We start from the raw sequence: 23,438 nt of genomic DNA, 5'->3' as shown, positions 1-23,438 counted from the left end.
CTTGTACCTGTGAAGCAGTGGCCTGGATCCACACTCTTGTACCTGTGAAGCAGTGGCCTGGATCCACACTCTCACTCTTGTACCTGTGAAGCAGTGGCCTGGATCCACACTCTTGTACCTGGGAAGCAGTGGCCTGGATCCACACTCTTGTACCTGTGAAGCAGTGGCCTGGATCCACACTCTTGTACCTGTGAAGCAGTGGCCCGGATCCACACTCTTGTACCTGGGAAGCAGTGGCCCGGATCCACACTCTTGTACCTGTGAAGCAGTGGCCTGGATCCACACTCTCACTCTTGTACCTGTGAAGCAGTGGCCTGGATCCACACTCTTGTACCTGGGAAGCAGTGGCCTGGATCCACACTCTTGTACCTGTGAAGCAGTGGCCTGGATCCACACTCTTGTACCTGTGAAGCAGTGGCCCGGATCCACACTCTTGAACCTGTGAAGCAGTGGCCCGGATCCACACTCTTGTACCTGGGAAGCAGTGGCCTGGATCCACACGCTTGAACCTGTGAAGCAGTGGCCTGGGCCCACGCACTTTTACCTATGAACCTCTACAATGAAGTTTCGTGGCACTGAAGCAGTGGCAGAGGGGCCAGATCCGGACTCATTCAGGAGCTCTCCGGCAAGAGTACTGTGCTGAGGGGACCCCCTGGAGCTTGGGGCTGCCGGGGGGCTGTGTTGCGGCACTGGTAAAATGAAGTTTTGTGGCACTGAAGCAGTGGCCTGCGTCCATGTCATTTTGCAGTGACATGGATCCTTCTGCTACTAATACAGGGCCTGAATACTTGTGCCCATGAAACTGTGATCTGGACACGTGTGTCACTTAAGCTGTATCGTGAATCCACACCCTTTTGACACTGACGTTGTGGCCCTGGATTTATGCATGTGCACCTAAAAAGGTATAGGCTGGTACTGTGTAGCCTTGATCCATGCTCTTGTTGCAGTGAAGACAGGGCTTGGAGCTTTGTAACACTAAAGCTGTGGTTTAGGTACCCACTCTTTTTGACCCAAAAGCGCAAACCTGAATACAAGCTCTGGTGCCTCTAAGGCAGTAGTCTAGATCCTACTCCTCCTGAACAGGTGGTCTGAAGTTTTGTAACATTAAGTGGTGGTGGTCTCTAGGGCAGCAGTACTTAACCTTTTGATTTCTGTGGACCCGCACTGAATCTTCACTGGAAACCAGGAACCCCCACTGAGATTATTGGAAGCTGGGGACTCCCAGCCTAACCAATTTCTATGATTTGAACTTCAAAACAACACAAAAGTGCAAAAACAAATATACACAGAACAAATGCTCAAATATTGAACTACTTTGTTTAATTCACAATCAAATATTGAAAAGGTTTTCGCATTTTCATTTTTGCTTTTTTTATTTGTATACTGTATTCATTTTAGTATTAATTTAATTTAATAACACAGTTGTGGACTCCTTGAACAGTCCTCGCGGACACCAAGGGGTCCTTGGACCGCAGATAAGAACCACAGCTCTAAGGCATTCGAAGCAGCGGCTTTGCTCTCTGTCATCGCCTTGGTCTGGATCCATTGCCACTGGAGGCATTACCTGAATCCTTTGCCACTCCTGCTGTGGCCTGGATCCTTTGTGCCATATAATTGTGCCGTAAGACACATGGCCTCAATCGTTTTGTCACTGGAACCGTGGCCTGGATTTTGGGCAATTATACCTTAGGCCTGGCTTTTTTGCCACTGGTGCTGTGCCCGGATTTTTGTGACACTTTATCTGTGGCCTGGATCCTCAGCCACTGAGCCTTAGTTGAGATCCTTTGCCACTGGTGCTGCATCTGGGATCCTTTGTGTCTATGGAGCCATGGCATGGAAGTGTGTGCCCTTGGAGCTGTGGTCTGCATCATTTGCCACTGGAGCCATTGCCTGGATCCCATGCCACTCAAGTTGTGCCTTTCATCCTTAGTGTCCCTGAAGCCGCGCCCGGCATCTTTGTGCCACTGACACCTTGTCCTGGATCCTATTGCCACTTGGAGCCGTGGACTGAATCTTTAGCTAGTGGAGAAATGCCCTGGATCATTGCCTCACTGAATCTATCCCCCAGGTTCTTTGTCTCTTTGGAGCTGTGGCATGGATATTTGTTTCATTGTGTGCTTGGCCTGGATTATTTTGCCGCTGGAGCACTAGAATGGATCCTTTGACACTTAAGTTGTGGCCTGGATCCTTTTTCACTGCAACCGCGTTCTGGATCATTGTGATATTTGAGATATGGCCTTTATTTATTGGCACTGGAACCAAGGACTGGATCCTTGTGACACTTGAACCATGGCCTGGATCTTTTGTCACTGGGGCCGTGGCACAGATCCTTTGCCATTGGAGAAATGTTGTGGATCCTTGTCCTACTTAAATAGTGTTATGGCTGCTTTGTCTCTCTGGAGCGGTGACTTGGATCTTAGCTGCACTGGAGCCTTGGGCTGCCTATTTTTGTCACTGGAGCACTGGCCTGGTTCCTTTACTACTTGAGTCACAACCTGGATTATTTACCACCAGAGCCACAGTCTCGATTCTTGTGACATTTGAACTGTGACCTGGATCTGTTGCCACCCGAGCTACGGCGTGGATCCTTTGTCTCTGGAGCCATAGCATGGATCTTTACCGCACTGGGGTCTTGGCCTGGATCGGTTCGCCCTTGGACACAGCTCTGGATCCTTTACCACACTAGTCGCATCCTGGATCATTTGCTACTGGAGCTGTGTCCTGTAGCCGGCCGGGGTCCATGCTGCTTGTACAGTGGTGAGGTTCATGTCTGGGTCTCAGCTGAGGGGCAGCAGCTGCTCTCATTCCTCATTCCTAAGGCATTTCTCACGCCTGGGTCCTGGCAGGCAGCGCTTCCCACCACATCTAATCCTGCCCCTCCTTGTAGGATATTCTGGATATCCCTGTGATCCTTACAGGACTCCCGGGACCAAGGCCATGAGTCATTCAAGGCAAGAAAAACCTGGGGTACGATTAATACAGTGGAATATCTACTCTAATACCACAATAATATACTGGATTATTCAGGAAAATACATAACACCTGATAGTATTACGTCAAATACCGGGCATCATTTTATATGTAGTGTTGAGCAAGATTTTTATTACGCCTGCAGAGTTGGGCAACATCGGCAAAAGCGAGAGAGAGGGCTGGTGGATCAACTCCCACCCAATGGAGAATGTGGAGTGATCCCAAACGGGCACATGCTATCCCCAAAGCAAAGAAAAGCACATTTTTCCCTTTGGATTAGTGGACCTGTGGATGTGCAAAATTGGGATTTGATCCATATATTATTTTTAAAACTTTCATTTGTTTCTCTCAAATGCTTCAAAAAAAAGTTAAAAGAAAGAAAATCTCTATGCAGCTATGCTTTTCAGAGACCATGCACAGTGAGCAGTGTGGACCCGGAGGCTGGATCAGGGCCTAGCCATAGGCCAGATTCTTTGCCCGTAGCCCTCTGCGCACTGCCAGAGGCTGTTTACAACTAGTTCAGTAGTACACGGTTAGTGCTGGGCATAGCCAGCTGTGCGTGGTCACACACCCACACATGCACCCTGCAGCGCAGTGTTAGTTAAGTGTGTAGGAGTTTGGATTTGCAGCATTCCACCAACATATGCTGTGCAAGGCTAAAAACATGCATGGCAATACTGGGCATGAGGGAGATTGGGTGCAGGGTCTGGCTGAAAACGGTGCCCTCTTGTTTGCCCCACAGTGCACGACCGGATGTACTGTAAAGTTGGGCATGCGCGATGTTGGCCAACACCATCGAGTTTAGCCTTATGAGAGATTGGCCTCAGGGTTTGGCATGTGGCCAGCTCCTGCTGCCAAAATCCAGTGAACATGGGGGAAGGATTGCACGGCGGGGAATAGTTGTGTAAGAGGCGATTGTAGTGCTGTCATCAAAAACCCCAAAATTCACTGAAAAATCTTATCCGCGGCATAGTTTTTCCGGCACCTAGCGGAGTTCTATGGAGTCGAACTCCGCCCTGGCCTAATAAGAGCGTAAAGGTGACCAGTTAACTTGTGCAAAGTTGCTGGCCACAATTTTCACTCAGAAGCTCAACTTTTAGTAACTTATGATTTAATTCACATATAAACAATTTTTAGGTGAAAATCTGCAAATTAAGCAGAAAATGGATTGTATTTCAACTCAGGTGAATCTATAATTATGCAGAAAACTACTTTTACAAAATAGTTGGATAATTCAAGTAGCCTAATGTAGCCTAGTATCCATAAATAAAGCAGTTCCGTAGTTTTAACACATTCTAGTGCAGTGGTCAAATGGAAATTATATGGCTTTGAAATACTTTAGTTCCGAATTCCAGTGCCACTTATTCGAAGATGGAGAATCTGTACTCCTGTGCTGTTTGTTTCCCATTACAAGGCAGTATTCCTAGGCAGTATTCCTATAATATGCTCTGCATTTGGCACACTATAGAGCAATACTTATTTGGTAATTCATATACTAAAATGTAGTATTCTCGTGGGCATACTTTCGATTTGGCAATGGAAAAGTTTAGTATTTTAATGTTATTAATGTGGGTTAGGAATTCTAGTGCAATTGTAATACTATAATATTCCAGACTGGAGCGTAATACTTTTGTGGTAATGCTCTTCGTCTGTTATCCTATAATGCCATGTCCCTGTAGTAATTCCTTAGGGTAAAATACTCAAGTATACATAGAATAGTGCGGTGTTTTTGACGCACTGTTATCCTGTATTTATAAGGTAAAGCTATGGGTTTGGAAAACTGTGGCTCAGTAGACGCATGGTAATGCAATGAGTTTAGCTCTCTAGTGCAGTATTACTATGGGAATGGTATGGGTCTGCCCAAGTGTGCTTACTATTCGTGTGGTAATGCTGCGTTTCTGCTACATTAAATTGTCTGACATTTGACAGATTCCTACCCAGATTCACTGGATTTTTAGAGGCATCCCTTTCTCAGGAAACCTGATAATGTCCCCTAGACCAGCCAGACCTTGACTCCTCCTGTTAGCTAATGAAATCTGACCAGTAATGTGTATCACGAGAGACTACTCGGCCATGTGAGTCACCCATAGGAACTGCCGCACGTGACTAATTAATGTAGTAACTAAATTTGGAAATTCATTGAATCATGGATGCCTTGGGGACAGAGGGGTGCTTGGCACTCGTTTCTGTTCCACTTCTCATAAATTCCCGGCAGTCCATGTTTTTAGTGCAGGAGAGGAGTGACTGCTAAACTCAGGCCTTTCAAGCTCATTTTTTCTAGAGAGTCCCTTGGTAGGGGGCGAACTAGTTTTCTGTGGCATTACACAAGTTAAGGGTTTGAAGTTTGCAGTCTCAAATTAAGGTTCGTGGGCATCAGGCCCTGTTTAAGAACTCAAGCAATATCACTACTAATAGTATATCATGAGGATAAAATATTTGTCAAAGCTTAAACAATTTCACCCAGAGGACAAGGAGGGTTACAACCATCATCCCTTTTTTCTGCACGGGTCTCTTTAACCACCAATACACAAAGAAAGAAGCATTGGAAAAGACAATACGTCTGACATTAGCAAGGTGGAGCGATAGTTTATATTTAAAACCTTTTTTGAAGCAAATGCCTCAAAAATACAAAGAAAACCTGCTGCCGCCTAAATGCAGCAGGCATATATATATATGCTTGCAAAAAAAATAAAAAGTAACATTTGCATGTAATGTGAATAAAGTGGTGCAGGTGTTTCCTAGCAAGCAAGTGTACTTGGCACAGAAAATCTTTTTTGTGTTGGTGCTCATCACAGGAAAATATGATTGTTACTTGTGGAAAGAATATGTCTTATTCGCTTTGAATCACTGTAACCTAAAGAAAATTTACAAACATACAAGGATTACTAGAAAAATGAAAACAGTATGAACAATGGAAATAAAAAGTAAAGTATAATATTGGACCACCAGTCCTAGCACCAAAGAATGTTTTTTTTTAGACGGATGTGCTCAAGTGATCATTCCAAATGACATCACTCACATTGCAACGCAGCCAATGGCTGAAGAGGGATGATCCATTGCACATTGCTATATGATGTGGTGAATTGAATGTGGAAAGATTGTTAGGAGGCCATGGGAACACTCGAGTTAATGGGCTCAGATTGCGTCAATTAAAGGTTTTTTTTAAACTGTGGTGTCCTGGGGCTTACTAGCCTCACTATCACACCAATCACTGAGCACCAACTCCACCTCTTTAGCACTCGCAATTTAGGGTATCTAAGTTGAGCAGTGCAGAGCTTATTCACGGAGGTGGTGTGAGGTCAGAGACTCAGAACTAAATAAATCGGCAATGCAAGTCAATAACTCAATAGCCAACCTTTAATTTGTTGTTAAAAAAGAAATATGTTCTCTCAACACATGCAACTCAAAACCACTCATAATATTATAGACTGTAGCACATTATATTGGGGATACTGATAACTTTTAGCAGTTACAGATGCAACAGTTTGAGCTATTGATGTGGGGCAAATTTCGGTATTTTGCGTATGGTAGTTTGTACTTAGACCTTGAGGCCTCCCATTCAAGGACTGAAATCTGGGTAGTTTTTAAAGAAGGTTGACCTGATCATGGACCCGTCTTTCATGATGTTTCCTCCCTGTAACTGAGGACATAATTTCAGTCACATGGTTTCTTGCTGCTCGGTTTTGCAAATAAACTAAACTGAACACAAGTTCCTCAGTACCCTCCTTCCACATAGGGCACACAGTCTTGCTCCCACTGCGGGGTCACTTTGGGATCCTGGGGCAGCTACCTTGCAGAGCGATGCAAGTCCTTCCTTGGTGCTGCAGTTGATGTTGATTCTTCCCACTTCTGCTTCTTCACTGCCCCTCTTCTGAGCTATATGTTCCTCAAGCAAGGACACCTCCAATGCCAGTTCTGAGCAGACAGCTTTCTTCCTCGAAGCAGGGTCCCCGCACCTCCTCTTGACGGTCTTTGTTGAATGTTAAGCTCCCAGGTTTCTGTCTGGTCCCAAACCTAGCATGGGGAGATGGTGGTACGTACCACAAACCTGGGGTACTGAGATTGTGGACTGTGGATTACGGGTGAAGAAATCTAAGCACATTGGTTTGATGTTTGTGCCCCATTCCTGAAGGTGCATTCAGAAATTGGGAATTCCCACAGTTAGCTTTGGACTCGTTCTGGGCAGTTCTGCAACTTTGCTTATTTCACACAGACTGGTCCAGGTAGTACCTTTGCTACCAAGTACTAGAAGGAAATTGGGGTGCAGCAGAGAGTTTCTTTTCCATTGAGAGCAAACAAAAGATACAAAAGAAAGGGAAGCAGTTCCACTTAACTACCTATTAACTTGTTGGGATAGCCAGGATGAGCCAGGAATTTCTGGGGGAAATTCATTAAGTTGGAAGGGGGCCTCTGGCTCCTCTCCTCCGCCTACAGTGGTCTGACCCACCTGAAATAATTCCTGGAATGTCCTGAAGGCGCCCTGAAATTCTCTTCTGCTGCCTGTGCTCTTCCCAACCATCTTTCTTAGGTACCACTTGGAAGTACCAAACACAGAATGGATTCCAGTGCGGCTATGGCCATGTGTGTCACTTCTACTCCATACATCAGTCTTCTGCACAGGCAGTAAGTACACACTGGGTGGGCTAAAGAACCGTTAGCAATTTAAAAAGGTGGAAGAGGCCAGTAGGCAGTTCTTCTGTCACAAATACGTAAAATGGCCTGCCCTGCCTTTATAACTCATACTGCTGCCTCCGCTGTCAGCGCTCTACAGCCTGACGTGCTGATAGCAGTCATAACGGTAAGAAGCCTACACATGGAGTGCCCCTACAGAGCCTGTCTCTTTTGTCTGAATCTGTAACACAAAAATGCCCCCAGTGCACATACATGATTGTCTTACGTGCTGGGGTGAGGGCCAAAAATCTACAGCTTGCAATGAGGAACTTGAGCCAATGAGACATGCTGGCTTGAGCTAAACAGAGGATCTTTCTCCATCCCAACATGGAAGTAAAATATGAATGAGTTGAGCACACCAATGGAGATGACTGCCCCAAAGCCCCTCTATGTATGTATATATTTTTTATTTATGCATTTGTTTCATTACATGAGTGTGGCTCGACAGCTAAAACTGTTTCTAGGTCCTATCTATTGATGGGGTAGGTATACCAGCAAGTAACTTCTGGGCCTTCCAGGGAACTATTTCAAGGAGTCTTGCATGTGTAGATTGTCTAGTAGTCTTACTCAAACCTGAAGCAACCTCTCCTGTGCTCACAGGAACTTTAGATGTAAACGGCAGCATGAATCGGTTATGAAAGCCAATCTTTATTGAGCGTGATTATGAATTTTCTGTTAACGCTGTTTTTATTTTGGCAATCTTAGGTCTGGTTCAGCAACCGTCGAGCAAGATGGCGCAAGCAGGCAGGAGCGAATCAACTGGCAGCTTTCAATCATCTGCTGCCTGGAGGCTTTCCACCAACAGGAATGCCCAGCCTTCCACCCTACCAGCTTCCAGACACTGGCTATGCAAGCGCCCTATCACAAGGTGAGTACTCATGGGACCTGGGACAGTCCCCTCCCTGGTACTATTGCTGTTCTCTATGTACAATCTGGGACAATCCAAGATCCTTCCTCTTTCCAGTGATATCTGAGTACACAGTTCAGGATTTACCTGACCCTTCTCCCAGTGCTCTCTGTGTACACTCCAGGAGGACTCCGTCTTATCCTCTTGATTCTGATTCTTTCTACACACATTCCAAGAACTCCTTCTCCCCGAGTCTGTGCTGATACGTTCCTGTGGGCTGATTTAGACTCTGCTGAACGGGTACTCCATCACAAAAGGAACAAATATCCTCTCCGCCATATTACAAGTGCAATATATCATAGTGCACTTGTAATAGGGTGGATGGGAGAAAGTCACATTTGTGATGAAGTACCCATCTGGCAGCCTGTATACCAGGCCCTAAGTACAATCTAGGACACCATTGCTAGCTTCTATAGGTGCTCTCTACGTAGATAGATATGTACGTTCTATGGCCCGCAACCTGAAAGAGTCTATCCACAGAGGATACACCCCACAGCCTGAAAACCTTCCATTCATGAGTATAAGTCCCACAACCTGAAAAGCGTCCATTCCTAGGGTGATATGTCCCACAAGCTGAAGAGCATCCATCAGTTGGGTCATGTACCCACAAACCTGAAGAGTGTCCACCATAAGGTGATATGTCCCACAGCCTCAAGAGTGTCCATCCATAAGGTGAAATGTCCCAATGCCTGAAGAGTGTCCATCCATAAGGTGATATGTCCCACAGCCTGAAGATTGTCCATACACAGGTGATATGTCCCACAGCCTGGAGCCATCTATAAGGTGATATATGTCACAGGCTGAAGAGTGTCCATCCATAGGTGATATGCTCCACAGCCTCAAGAGTGTCCATCCATTAGGTGGTATGTCCCACAGCCTGAAGAGTGTCCATCCATAAGGTGAAGTGTCCCAAAGCCGGAAGAGTGTCCATCCATAGGGTGATATGTCCCAAGGCCGGAAGAGTGTTTATCCATAAGGTGATATGTCCCAAAGCCGGAAGGGTGTCCATCCATAGGTGATATGCTCCACAGCCTGAAGAGTGTCCATCTATAAAGTGATATGTCCCACAACCTCAAGAGTGTCCATCCATTAGATGGTATGTCCCACAGCCTGAAGAGTGTCCATCCATAAGGTGAAATGTCCCAAAGCCGGAAGAGTGTCCATCCATAAGGTGATATGTCCCAAAGCCGGAAGAGTGTCCATCCATAAGGTGATATGTCCCAAGGCCAGAAGAGTGTTTATCCATAAGGTGGTATGTCCCATATTCTGAAGGGTGTCCATCCATAAGGTGAAATGTCGCAAAGCCTGAAGTGTGTCCATCCATAAGGTGGTATGTCCCACATCCTGAAGGGTGTCCATCCATAAGGTGAAATATCGCAAGGCCGGAAGAGTGTCCATCCATAAAGTGATATGTCCCAAAGCCAGAAGGGTGTCTATCCATAAGGTGATATGTCCCACAGACTGAAGATTGTCCATCCATTGGTGATATGTCCCACAGCCTGAAGCCATCTATAAGGTGAAATGTGTCACAGGCTGAAGAGTGTCCATCCATAGGTGATATGCTCCACAGCCTGAAGAGTGTCCATCCTTAAGGTGATATGTTCCATAGCCTTTGGAGCCTTCAGTTCTAAAATGTGAAGGTTGTCTGTTGTTAGTCATATGCTGTGCAGCCGGAAGAGCGCTCCTCCATAGAGACCTGTGTCCTATAGAACAGAGATGTTTTAAGGCATGGGCTAAGTGGGCAATGGCCCAGGGCCTTAGGCGGCCCTCCTATAAAGCCACCTCTGGTCTGCAGAGAGTCTTGCCCTGATGACATTGAATACTTCTTAAACAGATTGTTTCAAATACTGTTTTCCTTTAATTTATTTTTAATGTGGGTAGTGTTTGAGAGTTTATTACAGACATTTTGTAGAGTAATGCTTTGTTTATATTTTATACAACATCCATAAAAAAGTTTTTTTAGATCAAAAAAGGACCTCACATATTCATATGTCACAAAGATTATTTGCAGTACTATTAATGAGCTGCTGCTGTGTTACAATATTGAAAACACACGTCACTTTTCCTAAATATTAAATGTAAACATTCAGAATTTGCAGAAGTGTGCCTGTGCACTTTCGGTGACCTGGCCAAAGAGTACATGAAGGAGCTAAAACTGGATCATAAACTCATAGCTGTTCCGAAAAGAAACCCCCAAAATATTTTTGGCCCAGGGTCCCCCAAATCCTTAAGATGTGCCTGGTACACAGCCAAATCTCACAGCTGCTGAAGAGCTTCCCTCCCCGTATTATATACTCACCGTGCATGTCCCAGTCAGTGAAGAGTTTCTGACACAGTGGCGTCTGTAGAAGAACTTTAATTGCAGGGCTATTTTTTCCACAGGCAGATTATTCACCTAAGGGCCCTATGGAGCACAAGCCGAAGCGTCTGCATTGCTGGCCCTATTCCCGGTGCTCCGGGCCTTCTTTGCTTGCATGCTGTTTTACCTCAGGACACGCTGGTGGGTTGTGTACATGTATGAAGGTCACGCCGCAGTCTTATTCTCCTGCGCCATCATTCCTTTCAGATGGGGGGAGCACCGTGCACAGACCCCAGCCACTGCCGCCGTCCTCCATGCACCAGGGAGGCCTGTCCGCGGCCGAAGCCAGCTCGGCCTACGGAGCCCGGCACGGCTTCTCCAGCTACTCCGACAGCTTCATGAACCCCGGCGGGCCGAGCAACCACATGAACCCGGTCAGCAACGGGCTGTCCCCGCAGGTACGGGAGTGTGTCTCTTCACGTGCACAGGTGTCGGTGTGTGCTGTCTGTATCCGTGGTGTGTGCTTGTGTTCTTTACTGTGGGCACTCAGTGTTGGAGGCTTTGAGCGTGCACTTTTCAAGGTGGCGACTGAATGAATGAATGAACTCGCCAATACATGGCAGTTATGCGGTGCCTCATCAATTGACCGCCTCTTGGCACTTATGAGAATCGCCTGCTCACCAACCGAGCAGGGGGACTAAGAGGTGAGCTTTGGTGGTTTGCTCTAGAAAGTTCTCTTCCAAGTCTAAGACGTTGAATGATGTCGAGAGTTTGTCTCAGATGCATAATGATGCAGATGGTCAGTATAATCGCTGAGGTCTATATAGTTTGAGTATATATAAAAATAACAGTACAATATTTACATTAAGGGTGGCCAGAGTAGATCCTGGAAGGCCAGGTGTCCAGTATAACCACTGAACTTCATATTGATTCGCTATATGTAAAAATAATGGTACAGTATTTAAGATGGGGATCCAACGTAGGTCTAGGAAAGCTAGATGTTCAGAATAACCACTAAGTTATTTATATATTAACTATATGTATAAATAATGGTATAGAATTTAAAACAGATGTGCCAACATAGTCCTAGGAAGACCGATTCTCCAGTATTGGGGTAGATTCACTGAATCATTCCCCGTTGTCGGAGTGGGAGTCCCACGGTACATAAAAAAGCAATAATTTGCATATAAGAAACCAAAACCCTTGGCAATAACCAACCAGGAAGTAAAGTAGGCCTAAGCTACAGTGTAAAAAACTCCGAATCCATGACAGATTTCAGTACAACCACTGAGTTCCATAAAGATTTAATGTATGGTAATGCTATGTTACAGTACTCAGGTACAGTGGGGGTGGCCAATGTAGTCCAGGAGGGCCAGATCCATGCCAGATGTTCCATATAACCAGTGAGATGAGAGCCATCTAGATTCATTTTATACGATGATGTCCTGGAGTTCTGGCATGTAGCTGTCCTTCATGGAGCTACATTGGACACAGGAATCAGCTGATGTGGGTTCTGTGAAAACACTGGAACATCAATGCATTTGATGGTGATTTAAAAGCCAAGGAGAGTCAATTGACATATCAACCACTGGGGTTCCGTAATTTATGTTCCGTGAATGGGGATCCTCAACTACAGGGGTGATTTGGTTCCCTAAAGAAGTACATTTACGAAAGATTTGTGAGGGCGCTAATATGACCACCTCACTCTAGTTCATAATGGACACGGACTCCAGTCCTGAACTTTTCACCAACCAATCTTTGTTTTCATCCTTATTAGGTGAGTAGTTCAATGGAGGCAAAACAAGAGTACACTACCCAGAACACATTAAGCTACCACACAAAAGTCCAGGACTGGACACAGTATTGTTAATGATTTGGAGGGTGATAGCCACCCTATTGTGCACTCACAATACACACCAAGCAAAACGTAGAAACAATTTTCGCTCTATAATATAAGAACAGCCTAATGAAAATTTGTGTTACAATGCCCAAGCGCCTTCACAAACGTTACTAAGTTTAACCCCCAGTATTTTTTGGAGGCTGCTTCAGAGTCTCTTTAAAAAATCGCTAGTGACTAATTTGCAGCATTGCCTTGTGTGGTTGGTGGTTCCAACACCAAAGTGAACATTATCGAGACTGATTGAAGCTTCATTGGCAGCAGGGATCATTTCCTTTGAGGCAGCATGGTTGTGGGTCATTTCCCGCTCCCAACCACAAGTCTGGTTGCAGAATTCAAGATTTTGTGGAACCCCCTCGGGCACTATGCTAGGTGTCTTAGATCTAAAGCCCATTGCAATATTGACTTTTGCTTCTTCCAATTCAAGCTGTGGATGCAAGGCTTTTATAAAATAAAAATACAATTTTTGCAATGGAGGCAGTTTACAAAATAGGGCCCAGTGCTAGTCTGGGTTTCACAAACTCTTTAATGTGTGCAGAAATTACCAGGGTGTTTTTTTAAAAAAGGCTCCAAAATCTTGAAGTTTGTTATTTGTATGTATAGCAGGGGTGTGGAATTTAATAAAATATCTAGTTGTCCATTGAACAGGTTGCTTCATAAATCTACTTGTCCTTGTTCCTTTGGTGTCACGTAGTGCGGGTACAAATTATGGCAGCAATTGCCTTATACAAGAGCTTTGATGATAGCCCCCCAATTATGCCAGTGCTCAAGCTATATAGTAGGGTTTGAATTCTAGCAATTCCCTTATTTTGCCATCTTTCCACAGATCTACGTATTGGGTCCTGACGTAGCGGTAAGCTGTAGATAGTTTCAGGATTGGAATGCCCTATTTGTTTGTATTAAAATGCAGTTCCTAAATATTTTCAAGTACGATTTCCTAGCCTACTTCTGTAAATTCATGAAGGCCGTAAATAGGCACTAATGGAAGGACATATCCCATGGCTGTATTTTTATGACTTCCTTTAAGAATTAGACCCCTAATTAGTTCTGGCAATAACCAAGACATTTTGTGTTTAATAAAATGCTATCTTTCTATCAGCTGGCTTCACAGTGAGTGACAGCATTCTGCTCTTTCACAAGGACCATATTTGTACACAAAGTAGTTTTGTTCAGTGCCTGAAGCTACAGTGGCAGTGTGTGCTTTTTGAGACAAAAATAATTTTGCTTTCGGCCAGTGTTTGTTATAATGATGAGGGCCGGGCAGCTCCCACAATAACATTTTGGGAAAAAACCCTGTAAAAAAACAATACATGCATGGACTACCAATGTCAGACTTATTGCATTTGTCAATGCTTGTTTATTTTCATGTTTCCCAAAATCTTGTTGAAGCTGGTTACGCTGATTTCCCTTTATGAATATTTTTGAAAATAATAGCATGCATCAACACATTTTACTAAATGATGCTTCAAAGAAATGGTACCTAAAATTTCTCATGAGTTTAGCAAAAGTTTTTTTTCCTAGTTGCATTTTTTGTGAACATTTTATTTTGAAAGCAAAGAATCATCCGTCTTGCTTTCAAGCGTATGCAAATATTTGCATCTTTACAGTTAGCACTCAGGGAGCATTCTATGAAGCCTCATATTGTTAAACTTTGCAAACGTGCGTACACATTTATATTCCGGAACCACAGTCGGTAATGCAGTCCCAAAATTCCTTAAAGCACTCACCCTAATAATTTAGGCTTTGCAATATTGTCCCCCAAATACAAGTTAGAACAACACTTAATTCAGTTGATAAGCCTTGATGAAAGTTCCTTTACTCCAGTCAGGTGGTTGATCCAGATAAATATGTCCTTCTTTCCCCATCCCACAAGAGGAGACAGATCTTTAATATCTACAAGATTTAGGTCCATAAGCCTTGATGAAAGTTCTTTTACTCTAGTCAGGTGGTTGATCCAGATAAATATGTCATTCTTTCCCCATCCCACAAGGGGAGACATATCTTTAATATCTACAAGATTTAGATCCACATTAATGCAAAACAATTGCTACCTTGCTTGAATTATTCAAAAAAGCAAAATCAGAAAATACAGGATGCGATCTTTCAAATGATTCTGTAAATAATTAAAGTCTAGAAACCCCACATGACATTAAATCTCAATCTAACTTACTTCAGCCGAAGTGAACGTGATTTATTTCATAATGACAGTAATGAACAAAAACTTACCACAAAATGAATAAGAAGAACAACACTTTTCAAAGTATATACAGTATATTAATTCTACAGTGATTTTAGTGAACCCCAGTGGAGTGACCATAACCTAAAGGTGGTGCACGGAGTGTTTCTAAAGTGACTTGAAAAAAAGGGGAACGGTTATTGGAAATAGAAAGAGGAGCCTGGAGTTTGTAATACTGTAGATAATATTTTATGGCATTCTGAGGCTCTCTGTTTATGAAGTCGACAACGTTTCGACCCTCTCTCGATACGATTCAGGACAGGAGTGCTGTGGCATTAGTAAACTTGAGTCTGGCGGTTCCGAGAACTGAATGGAGTGGACATGCCAAGACTCTAGAATTGCGGTACAAACCCCAGATTCTTATTTTGGAACCTACTTATACAGATTTCTGTAGATAAATATTATCTACAGTATTACAAACTCCAGGCTCCTCTTTCTATTTCCAATAACCGTTCCCCTTTTTTTCAAGTCACTTTAGAAACACTCCGTGCACCACCTTTAGGTTATGGTCACTCCACTGGGGTTCACCAAAATCACCATATAATGTATATACTGTATATACTTTGAAAAGTGTTGTTCTTATTGATTTTGTGGTACGTTTTTTGATTACTGTCATTATGAAGTAAATCACACTCACTTCGGCTGAAGCGAGTTAGATTGAGATTTATTGTTGTGTGGGGTTTCTAGACTTTAATTATTTACAGAATCATTTGAAAGATCACATCCTGTATTTTCTGATTTTGCTTTTTTGATTAATTCAAGCAAGGTATCAATTGTCTTGCATAAGTGTATATTGTCAGTTCAAATGAGTTCCTTGTGAATATTTTTCTTTTGTTTAGCATGAATACCCAGTTCACAAGGACATATGGGTTGCTCTTGTTGTTGTATGATTAGATCCACATTAAGACACACTCGCCCTGTCAACCAGTGATCTTTCAGATGTCACATAGACTGCAATGGATCCTTTGGAGTCCAAGGCCACAGGCTGTAGAACACCCTGGACTGAAACCAGCGAGCTGACCCTAATTACACTTGGTTCAAAAGGAAGCTGAAAAAGAGAACTGTTCAATATTGGCCACAAGTCAGTTTTTATGCTGTACAACGGATGACTGAAGAGTACAGGACAAGATCTACGTCACTGATCAATCTCCAGAGGCCCAAATAAGGAACCAAAGTTGACCTTTTATCTTTAAAGCGTCCAGTACTGTAAAGTAACCGAAAGGGGGCAAGTAGCACTTTATTACTCTCACATAAATAAGTCCAAGAGCTCTACAAAGTAGGCAAACACTGGCTGATAGCACTTCTGTACAAGTCTTTTCCTCCATTTGTTGTCCGAGAAGTAAATCTCAGGAGAGGAAATTAAATATTCTCCGCTAGTGGCTGTGCAACTGTAAGATCTGCGAACCGATTTAGGTCCTGCACTTGTGCCCAACAATTTTCTGCAGTCTGCATCTGAGTGCGGTAAATTGACAGATATTGTAAAACATGTAGATTACTGAGGTACTCCTTTGTGCAATCTGTTGCTAACACCCTGTCTCTGCTTGACAGATACACATGGTTATACAGACATAGAGAACATAAAAGCTGTATATAAAATGTTAGGAGAAACTCATCGTAGGATACAAAAGTCTTTACGCATGTGGTCCGATTGGTTGTTTGGAGCACAGGTGCATCACCACAGTGGAAGTAGATGGTGATGGAAAATGGATGACCTCAAATGTATTAGTGTTCCAGAATGCATAGTCAGGCCTACTGTTGCTGGATGGGGATACACTCTCCCTATGGCTATGGCGGTATGCTGGCTATTTGATCTCTGCTATGTGGACCTGATAATGCAGATGTTGCTAGTTCTGTTCCTGTGCATGTCTGCACACATTAATTCAGAATGAAGTGGGTGATGTACTGATTTTGAAACTCAAGGACCAATCAGTGAGATACAGATACCCGCCTTCTCCCTCTCTTTGGGCTCGTAGAAATATGAATTGGGGCAGACTGGTATCAGTCAGGCACACTGCATCCCTCCAATCATTTGGCAGCAATACCTTTTTCGCCGCACACAAGCTTTCAGTAGCAAGTGCTTGAGATGTGTGCAGGTTGAAAGACTGTGCTGTTTGTTGAAGTGCCAGCAAATTCATAGCGAGAGCCGAGGTGCAAGTCAAAGTTCTTCCAAAATATTGAGTTTTTAGTATCGACCTGCACTTATGTCAACTACCCAATGTGGACTTCAGACATGTCACCGGTTAAGTGGATGTAGAGTTTAGAATAGTAAGTCTATACCTACCTGTACATTCTTACCTTGATGATATGTTGGTAGCCGATATTCTTTAACTGATATAGCTGTAGGTCAATATTACTGACCTTGATATTTTGAAAGAATTAGAGAATGGTCGGAGAGAGACGTCTTGCTTAGGAACAGAGAACAGCCAGCTCCTTAGTAAGGTGCTCAATGCTGCGGCTGTGCACAGCCTTCCAGGCTGTAGGAACTGGCTGTGCTACATACATCGCTGTGAGCCAAGGTGCATGGGTACAGAACAAAATGGAGAACCTACTGTCATCAAGAAGCTCTTTGTAGGGATCCACCGGAGGTCCCTGGGACTACCATTCCAACTGCGCTCCCGTTCTGGACCTACGTATGCGATGGTTGAGGTTAAAGCGGCTATTCACAACCTCAGCCTCTTAAGGAGAGTCCAAGAAATGTAGCACATGGAGAAAATGTCCTTTGTTGTCCGGGAGATGCCCCTTATCATCACACCCTGAAGTTCCCTTTGAATCATGCCATCCTCCATTCCTCCCATACCCAAGGTCAGTCGCTTTGTTCAAACACACTAGCCTCACATTTAGCTCGGCTTGTTGCTGTGCCATGACGGATGCCATCCTCGCGGGAGCCTGCACTGCTGGGCTACTCGGTCGCTGTTGCTCTGCCGAGACGGATTCAGTCCTAAGGAGCGTTCCAAATGAGACTCGCCCGATTTGTGAGGGGGCGGTCTGCGAGGGGTGTTAAATAGCCAGAATTATGAAAAAACTGATGCAAATCACTGGTAAAGAGAAAATTATGTGCAATTACCGACCGATACTGGGCAGCTCTGCCCACCCCGTCCAACAAGATCTCATTAACAGGCAGAAAATAAGATTGAAATGGTGCGTAAAAGAGCTGAAAAATGAATTTGAATGCTGCATTTGTCCACAATTACCCCCGCGTTCACACATATTTTATTGCAGTTTTTTTATTATTCTTAATCTCTCCATCCCTGAAAGCAGATTGGAGCCGTCGTGGCATTACAGCGGCTGAGGGAGGGGGTATTAAGGCTTCCCGCGTCCCTGAGAGAAAGCGGGCCTCGCGGTGTCTGGGAGGACGCTGTGCGGGACAAGGAGCCTTCTCCAGATTAGCCTGCACCGTGGAAGCGCATGCGCGGCTTGAGCGACATGCAGAGAAATCAAGCGCATCCCTTGCTTGCAAGACTTGGCTATTCTTACTAAGCCCTCCCTCCCTTTCTTCTGTTTCTTGCTATCTTTGTTCTCTCTTTTGCTACTTTTGACCTCTTTTTAAGACCACTCTCTCTGTCATCATTCAATTTCACCTCCGTCATTTTGTCTCTGTTTCTTCTTTTGTCTATTATTTCTCCCCTTTTAATCAGTTTTCAATTCTATTCATTAATTTGAAAAATGGCTAATTGGCACAGTTTCCTGATTTGTAACGGTTTCAGAAGCTTTACTCCTGGTTCTTTGAGCCTCTGATGTCATCACATGATAGCAAGTATTTTGCTGACATTGCCTTTGTTGCCAGTCTTGTGAAGTAAACAGACCTCATTGGTAATCCTCCAGATCGGTTGGATATCAAAATATGGAATTTAAAAATACTGACTAACAACAAAAAAATGCAAGATATTACCTTGCACAATATTGTCAAGGTAAGCATAGTTAGGGGAGTGCAGAATTTCTAATCTAACTTCTAATTCACATCAATTTACATTGACTCTATTATGCAAGTCAATATCCTAAGACTGATATTGATGTAGGTCAATATTTTAAAGTCAATATCGTGGTACTTCACCTGCCATGTTAGATAGCCTAATGTCTCTGTATAGTTTAGGTACATAGGCCTATGGTTGCTTTTCTGGTGGAGCCTCTATTGCTCTACGTTCTAGGTTTATATGTGCTTGTTTTCATTTTAAGTCTAGGCCTGTGTTTTACAACCCTAGATGTCTCTGCCTGTTTCATCTCCAACCTGTAGCCCATTCCCTGTGCTCGGTCAATGCTTGCCTATCTTTTGGATAGTCAAGCCAGCCTGTGCCTCTGCCATTCTTCGTCTGCACTCCCTTGCCCTGTGCTTGGTCAGTATACCTGTAGGATAGTCAGGTCTGTCTGTTCCTGTCAGAGTTCAGCTGGTGGTTGCTGACCCTGGTCTTGGTCATTATGTGGGATTCCAAGTTCTGTCCTTGAAGGTCTGTTTACATCTCCATCTTTACCTACAAAATATATACTTGGTCATCAATTGTGTTTGCCCGGAATTCCCAGGTCTGTCTGTGCCTATTTCAGTCCTCAGACCCTGGTCATTACCCTGTTCTTGGGATCCTAAAGACTGTCCATATCGACCTGGTTCCATCTCCATCCATGTCCACTCATCCTGCACTGGTCATTAATTGCATATGTCTGGATTATCTAGGTCTATCTGTGCGTAGTTCAATCTTAAGTCCTCCAGTCATTACTCTATCCACTGAACCTGCACATGGACATTGGTTGGATATGTTTTGGGATCCCTGTGTCTGCCTCAGCTTCTTTTCACCTTCAACCTGCGGTTGACCCCCTCTGGAAATAATGTTTCTTCCTTTCGGATCTCTGGTTTGTCTGGGTCTGTTTCCACCGCATGCAAGTTCTTGGACGCAGTCATTAGTTGCAGGTGTTCATGGTTATTTATTTTTAGCAAATATTCCACCAGGGTGTAGCTTAGATGGAGCAGACTTTGTCATTTAATTTTCTGGGTGTTTTCGACGGGTATGAGTGTCTTTGCTAAGCTTTTTTCGATCGTAAATCCAATGTTTTTGTTCAGTGTTGCTATTATTTCTTTAGTGAGTGTCAACCGTAGACTTCAGTATAAAAAGGTTCTAAACTGTCAGGGAATTTTTTGTCTTGGCAGCCTGAGTTTGTAGTGCTTCGAACTATAAAGACTTCTTTTTGCTTTTCTTAAATATGGCCAGAATTATGTGGGTTGATTCTCTATATTAAATAGTAATCGATGTTGCCCTAGCTCTATCTGGCCTGTGTTATTGAGCATTTCTAGAGTAAGTGGCATGTTCATCTTGTCTGTTAGCATTATAGTGTCACACACGGTGTAATCTTGGGCACTTGACAGATTCCAGACTTAACTGCTGTGAGGAGTATAGTTTTTTAAAAGGTAGCTAGCATAGAGCTGCACAGGGTGTTCATGTGCCTGCACCCTGCCTGTACGACACACAGTGTTCCATGCCTTGGAATGTGAAGATATCCTGTGCTTAGAAGCAGGGGAGTGCTACACAGACTGCCTAGCTGACATGTCTTAGATTACATTAAGAGCAAAAATGCAGGGTGTGCACCAGGCTACTGACAGATTATAATTATAACACTCCGTTCCAACCCTGGAGCACCCCACTGAAACAAGGAGAAGACACGAATTAACGATTTGGATTTCACGTCAAAGGCTGTTCACTCGAGTTACAGACAAGGAAGATCATTAGTACATATACCATCAACAGGACTTATTTAAAGCATTGATAGTTTCTTTTTCAATTATCTTTTAGTCATATTCATTGAATGTTTTTTATTGGATGTGTTTCACTTACGGTTATATATTTATTTATTTATTTATTTATTTATTTATTTAATTTGTATAGCGCGTTATAACCACCGGGGTCTCTAAGCGCTGTTTGTCCAGATTGCGTAGTGGGGTTCAGTATTTACTTGATCTTAACACAACGCCTAGAGGCTACTCCATGCTTGCTTGAACAGTGCGGTTTTTACCTTTTTCCTGAAGGATAACAGATTGCATTCCTTCCGTAGTTCTGGGGCCAGTTTGTTCCATAAAGCTGGGAGTGTGTTGGAGAAAGCACGCCCCCCCACCGTGGCCAGTTTAAAACGGGATTGGGACAAGAGGGTAGCGTCCGACGAGCGCAAAGTCCTGCTCGGTGTATATGGGGACAGACGAGATTTCAAGTATCTTGGTGTATTACCGTACAGCGTCTTATGTACGATACACAATCCTTTAAATACAATCCTCTGCCGAATCGGGAGCCAATGTAGCTCCTGCATCAGAGGGGAAGAGTGGGCAGTCCTAGGTTTCTTGTAAATCAGCCGGGCTGCATCATTCATAACCCCCTGTAGCCTATCCAGCAGCCGCAGGGGTAGACCAATATACAGGGAGTTTCCATAGTCCAGCCTAGCCAGGATTGTGGCTGAGACCACGTGTCTCAAGGTGGAAAATGAGAGTAGTGCAGCGATCTTCCTCAATTGTCGCATCAGGCCTATGCAGGTGCCCACTACCGTGGTGACTTGTTTTTCCATGGAGAGTTTGTCATCCACGTACAGGCCTAAACTTTTGACTGCAGACGCCGGTTCCGGTGGCACACCCAGCTCCACAGGCCAGAATTTCTCGCTCCAGGGGTTGCCCGAGATGGAAATAGGCAACACTTCCGTCTTATCCGGGTTGATTTTTAAGGAATTCTCGGACATCCAATTAACCGTGGCTTTAAGTATGTCCTGCAACCTGGTAGACGCTCCCGGGCCGTCATCCAGCCGGATGATTACACGTGAAATTCGGGAGATGTTTGAGGAAGGCGTTTTATTTTTAAGTTTCAACAGGGAAGTAGGTTTGAGTAGGGGTGGTTTATTTAAAACACGTGATGTACAACAGGTGGGGTGGGTCAGCTGGATTTAAATAGACTGGGTTTAGTGAAGGCGGGAAGCATTGACGATCGAGTGCATACTGTGAGAGGAGGAAAGTGGATGGGAACGAACTGAGCAGGTATGCAAACTGGGGAGATACGCAGACATACAGGAGAATTTGTAGAAAGGCATGGGTAGTTGGGGAAGCATGGGTTAGTTTTGTGACTGCAGGGGTGTGGGGAGAATGACTTTATATTGTTTGGAATACAGAGAGGCTGGGCAGTTCACGAGCACGGTTTAGTTTTGTTAATGCAGGGTTGCGGGGAGTATGATTTCACATCGTTTCGAACACAGAGAGGTTGGGTAGTTCACATATTTTGTAACAATTACAGAACGAAGTGTGGGTTGACAAATTGAGGATTGTTGGGTTGGGTTTAGAAACATTCGGGACAGATTAACGTGGGGCACGTCAGGAAGTTTCATGTTGATTGGGATGGGCACTCGGGATGTTTATAAGAGAGGAGGGAGCACGGTTCAGCATTTAATATTTGTGTTGCAGTGTGGGTGGATTAATTACAAAAAAACATAGGACGGATATATGTATTTTTATGAAAAATTGCAGATACCCCTGAGGAAGGTTCAATAGAAACCGAAATGCATTGGGTGCTACACGTTCGTAATTTGGATGGATTTGAAACCTCTAATGTTCATGAATAGGCCTGGATGGGCAATTCTAGAATTATAAAACGCAGAAAAGTTAAAAGAAGTTTCATACCTTTGACGTGACAGATGAACTTGAAAATATTTTGTGGAATAAAAAGGACAAAATTGGATTACGGTGGTTTAAGTGTATTAAATGAATACCTATGTGCATAAGGCTGTGCAACCCGTTCATGATTTGCATCAATGCAAGTCATCACTTGGCTGTTGTTAAATATTCCAGTGCTAAAGGAATGGAGCACTGTCGGGTGCATGCACGCCTAATTTGATAAAAAGTTAAATGGAACATTAAGAGCAAAAATGCAGGGTGTGCACCAGGCTACTGACAGATTATGTCTTAGATTACCACCTAAAAATCACAACTTTTCTTAGGCTGTGTAGGAGAACTAGATGCAGATTATCAGTGACCGTCTAGATCCGATGGGAAACAGATTTAGGGATGACCGTAGTGTATCAGGAGCCACTCACACACAGTGGAACAGAAGAAATGACACAAAAAATGTGGACCTACACTTGGGTCAACACCCGCCCTCCACGCCAACAGTCAGAGTCTCCATCAGAAGCTACATTGTAGTCCTGCAGCCACAGCCAATGACTGCAGCCACCGCCTGGATCTGCAGCTACAACCCAGGTCCAGGGGTACTCTTGGTAACCACAGCCACTCCCTGGTACTTCAGCCCCAGCCTAGGTCCTGGCACAGCCGCCATATCCTGGGATTACTGCCACATCCTGAGACTGCAGCCACAGCCCAGGGTCAGAGTGACCACAGTCACTCTCTGGTACTGCAGCCTCAGCTGAAGTCTAGGCTCTGCTGACACACCCTGGACCTGCAGTTACAGCCCAGGTCCAGGGGTACACTTGGTAACCACAGCCACACTCTGGG

The 23,438-nt window shown here is 44.1% G+C and overlaps 1 protein-coding gene across 3 annotated transcripts in view; it reads left to right on the top strand.

The window, feature by feature from the left end:
* Positions 1 to 23,438, top strand: part of PAX7 (paired box 7) — a 270,897-nt gene that overhangs the window by 185,188 nt on the left and 62,271 nt on the right. For 2 of the 3 annotated variants that reach the window (XM_078642522.1, XM_078642521.1), the window contains exons 6-7: positions 8,347 to 8,509; positions 11,115 to 11,305. In XM_078642522.1, coding sequence (XP_078498648.1) covers positions 8,347 to 8,509; positions 11,115 to 11,305 — 354 coding nt within the window. Of the gene's footprint in view, positions 1 to 8,346; positions 8,510 to 11,114; positions 11,314 to 15,832; positions 15,859 to 23,438 lie in introns of all 3 variants that reach the window. The other variant, XM_078642523.1, reaches the window with a different exon arrangement.

Source organism: Lissotriton helveticus, chromosome 5_1 (genome assembly GCF_964261635.1).
Source record: "Lissotriton helveticus chromosome 5_1, aLisHel1.1, whole genome shotgun sequence".
NCBI classification, from domain to species: Eukaryota; Metazoa; Chordata; class Amphibia; order Caudata; family Salamandridae; genus Lissotriton; species Lissotriton helveticus.
The sequence above is the reverse complement of the archived record's forward strand: the minus strand, read 5'-3'. Positions and strand labels throughout refer to the sequence as shown.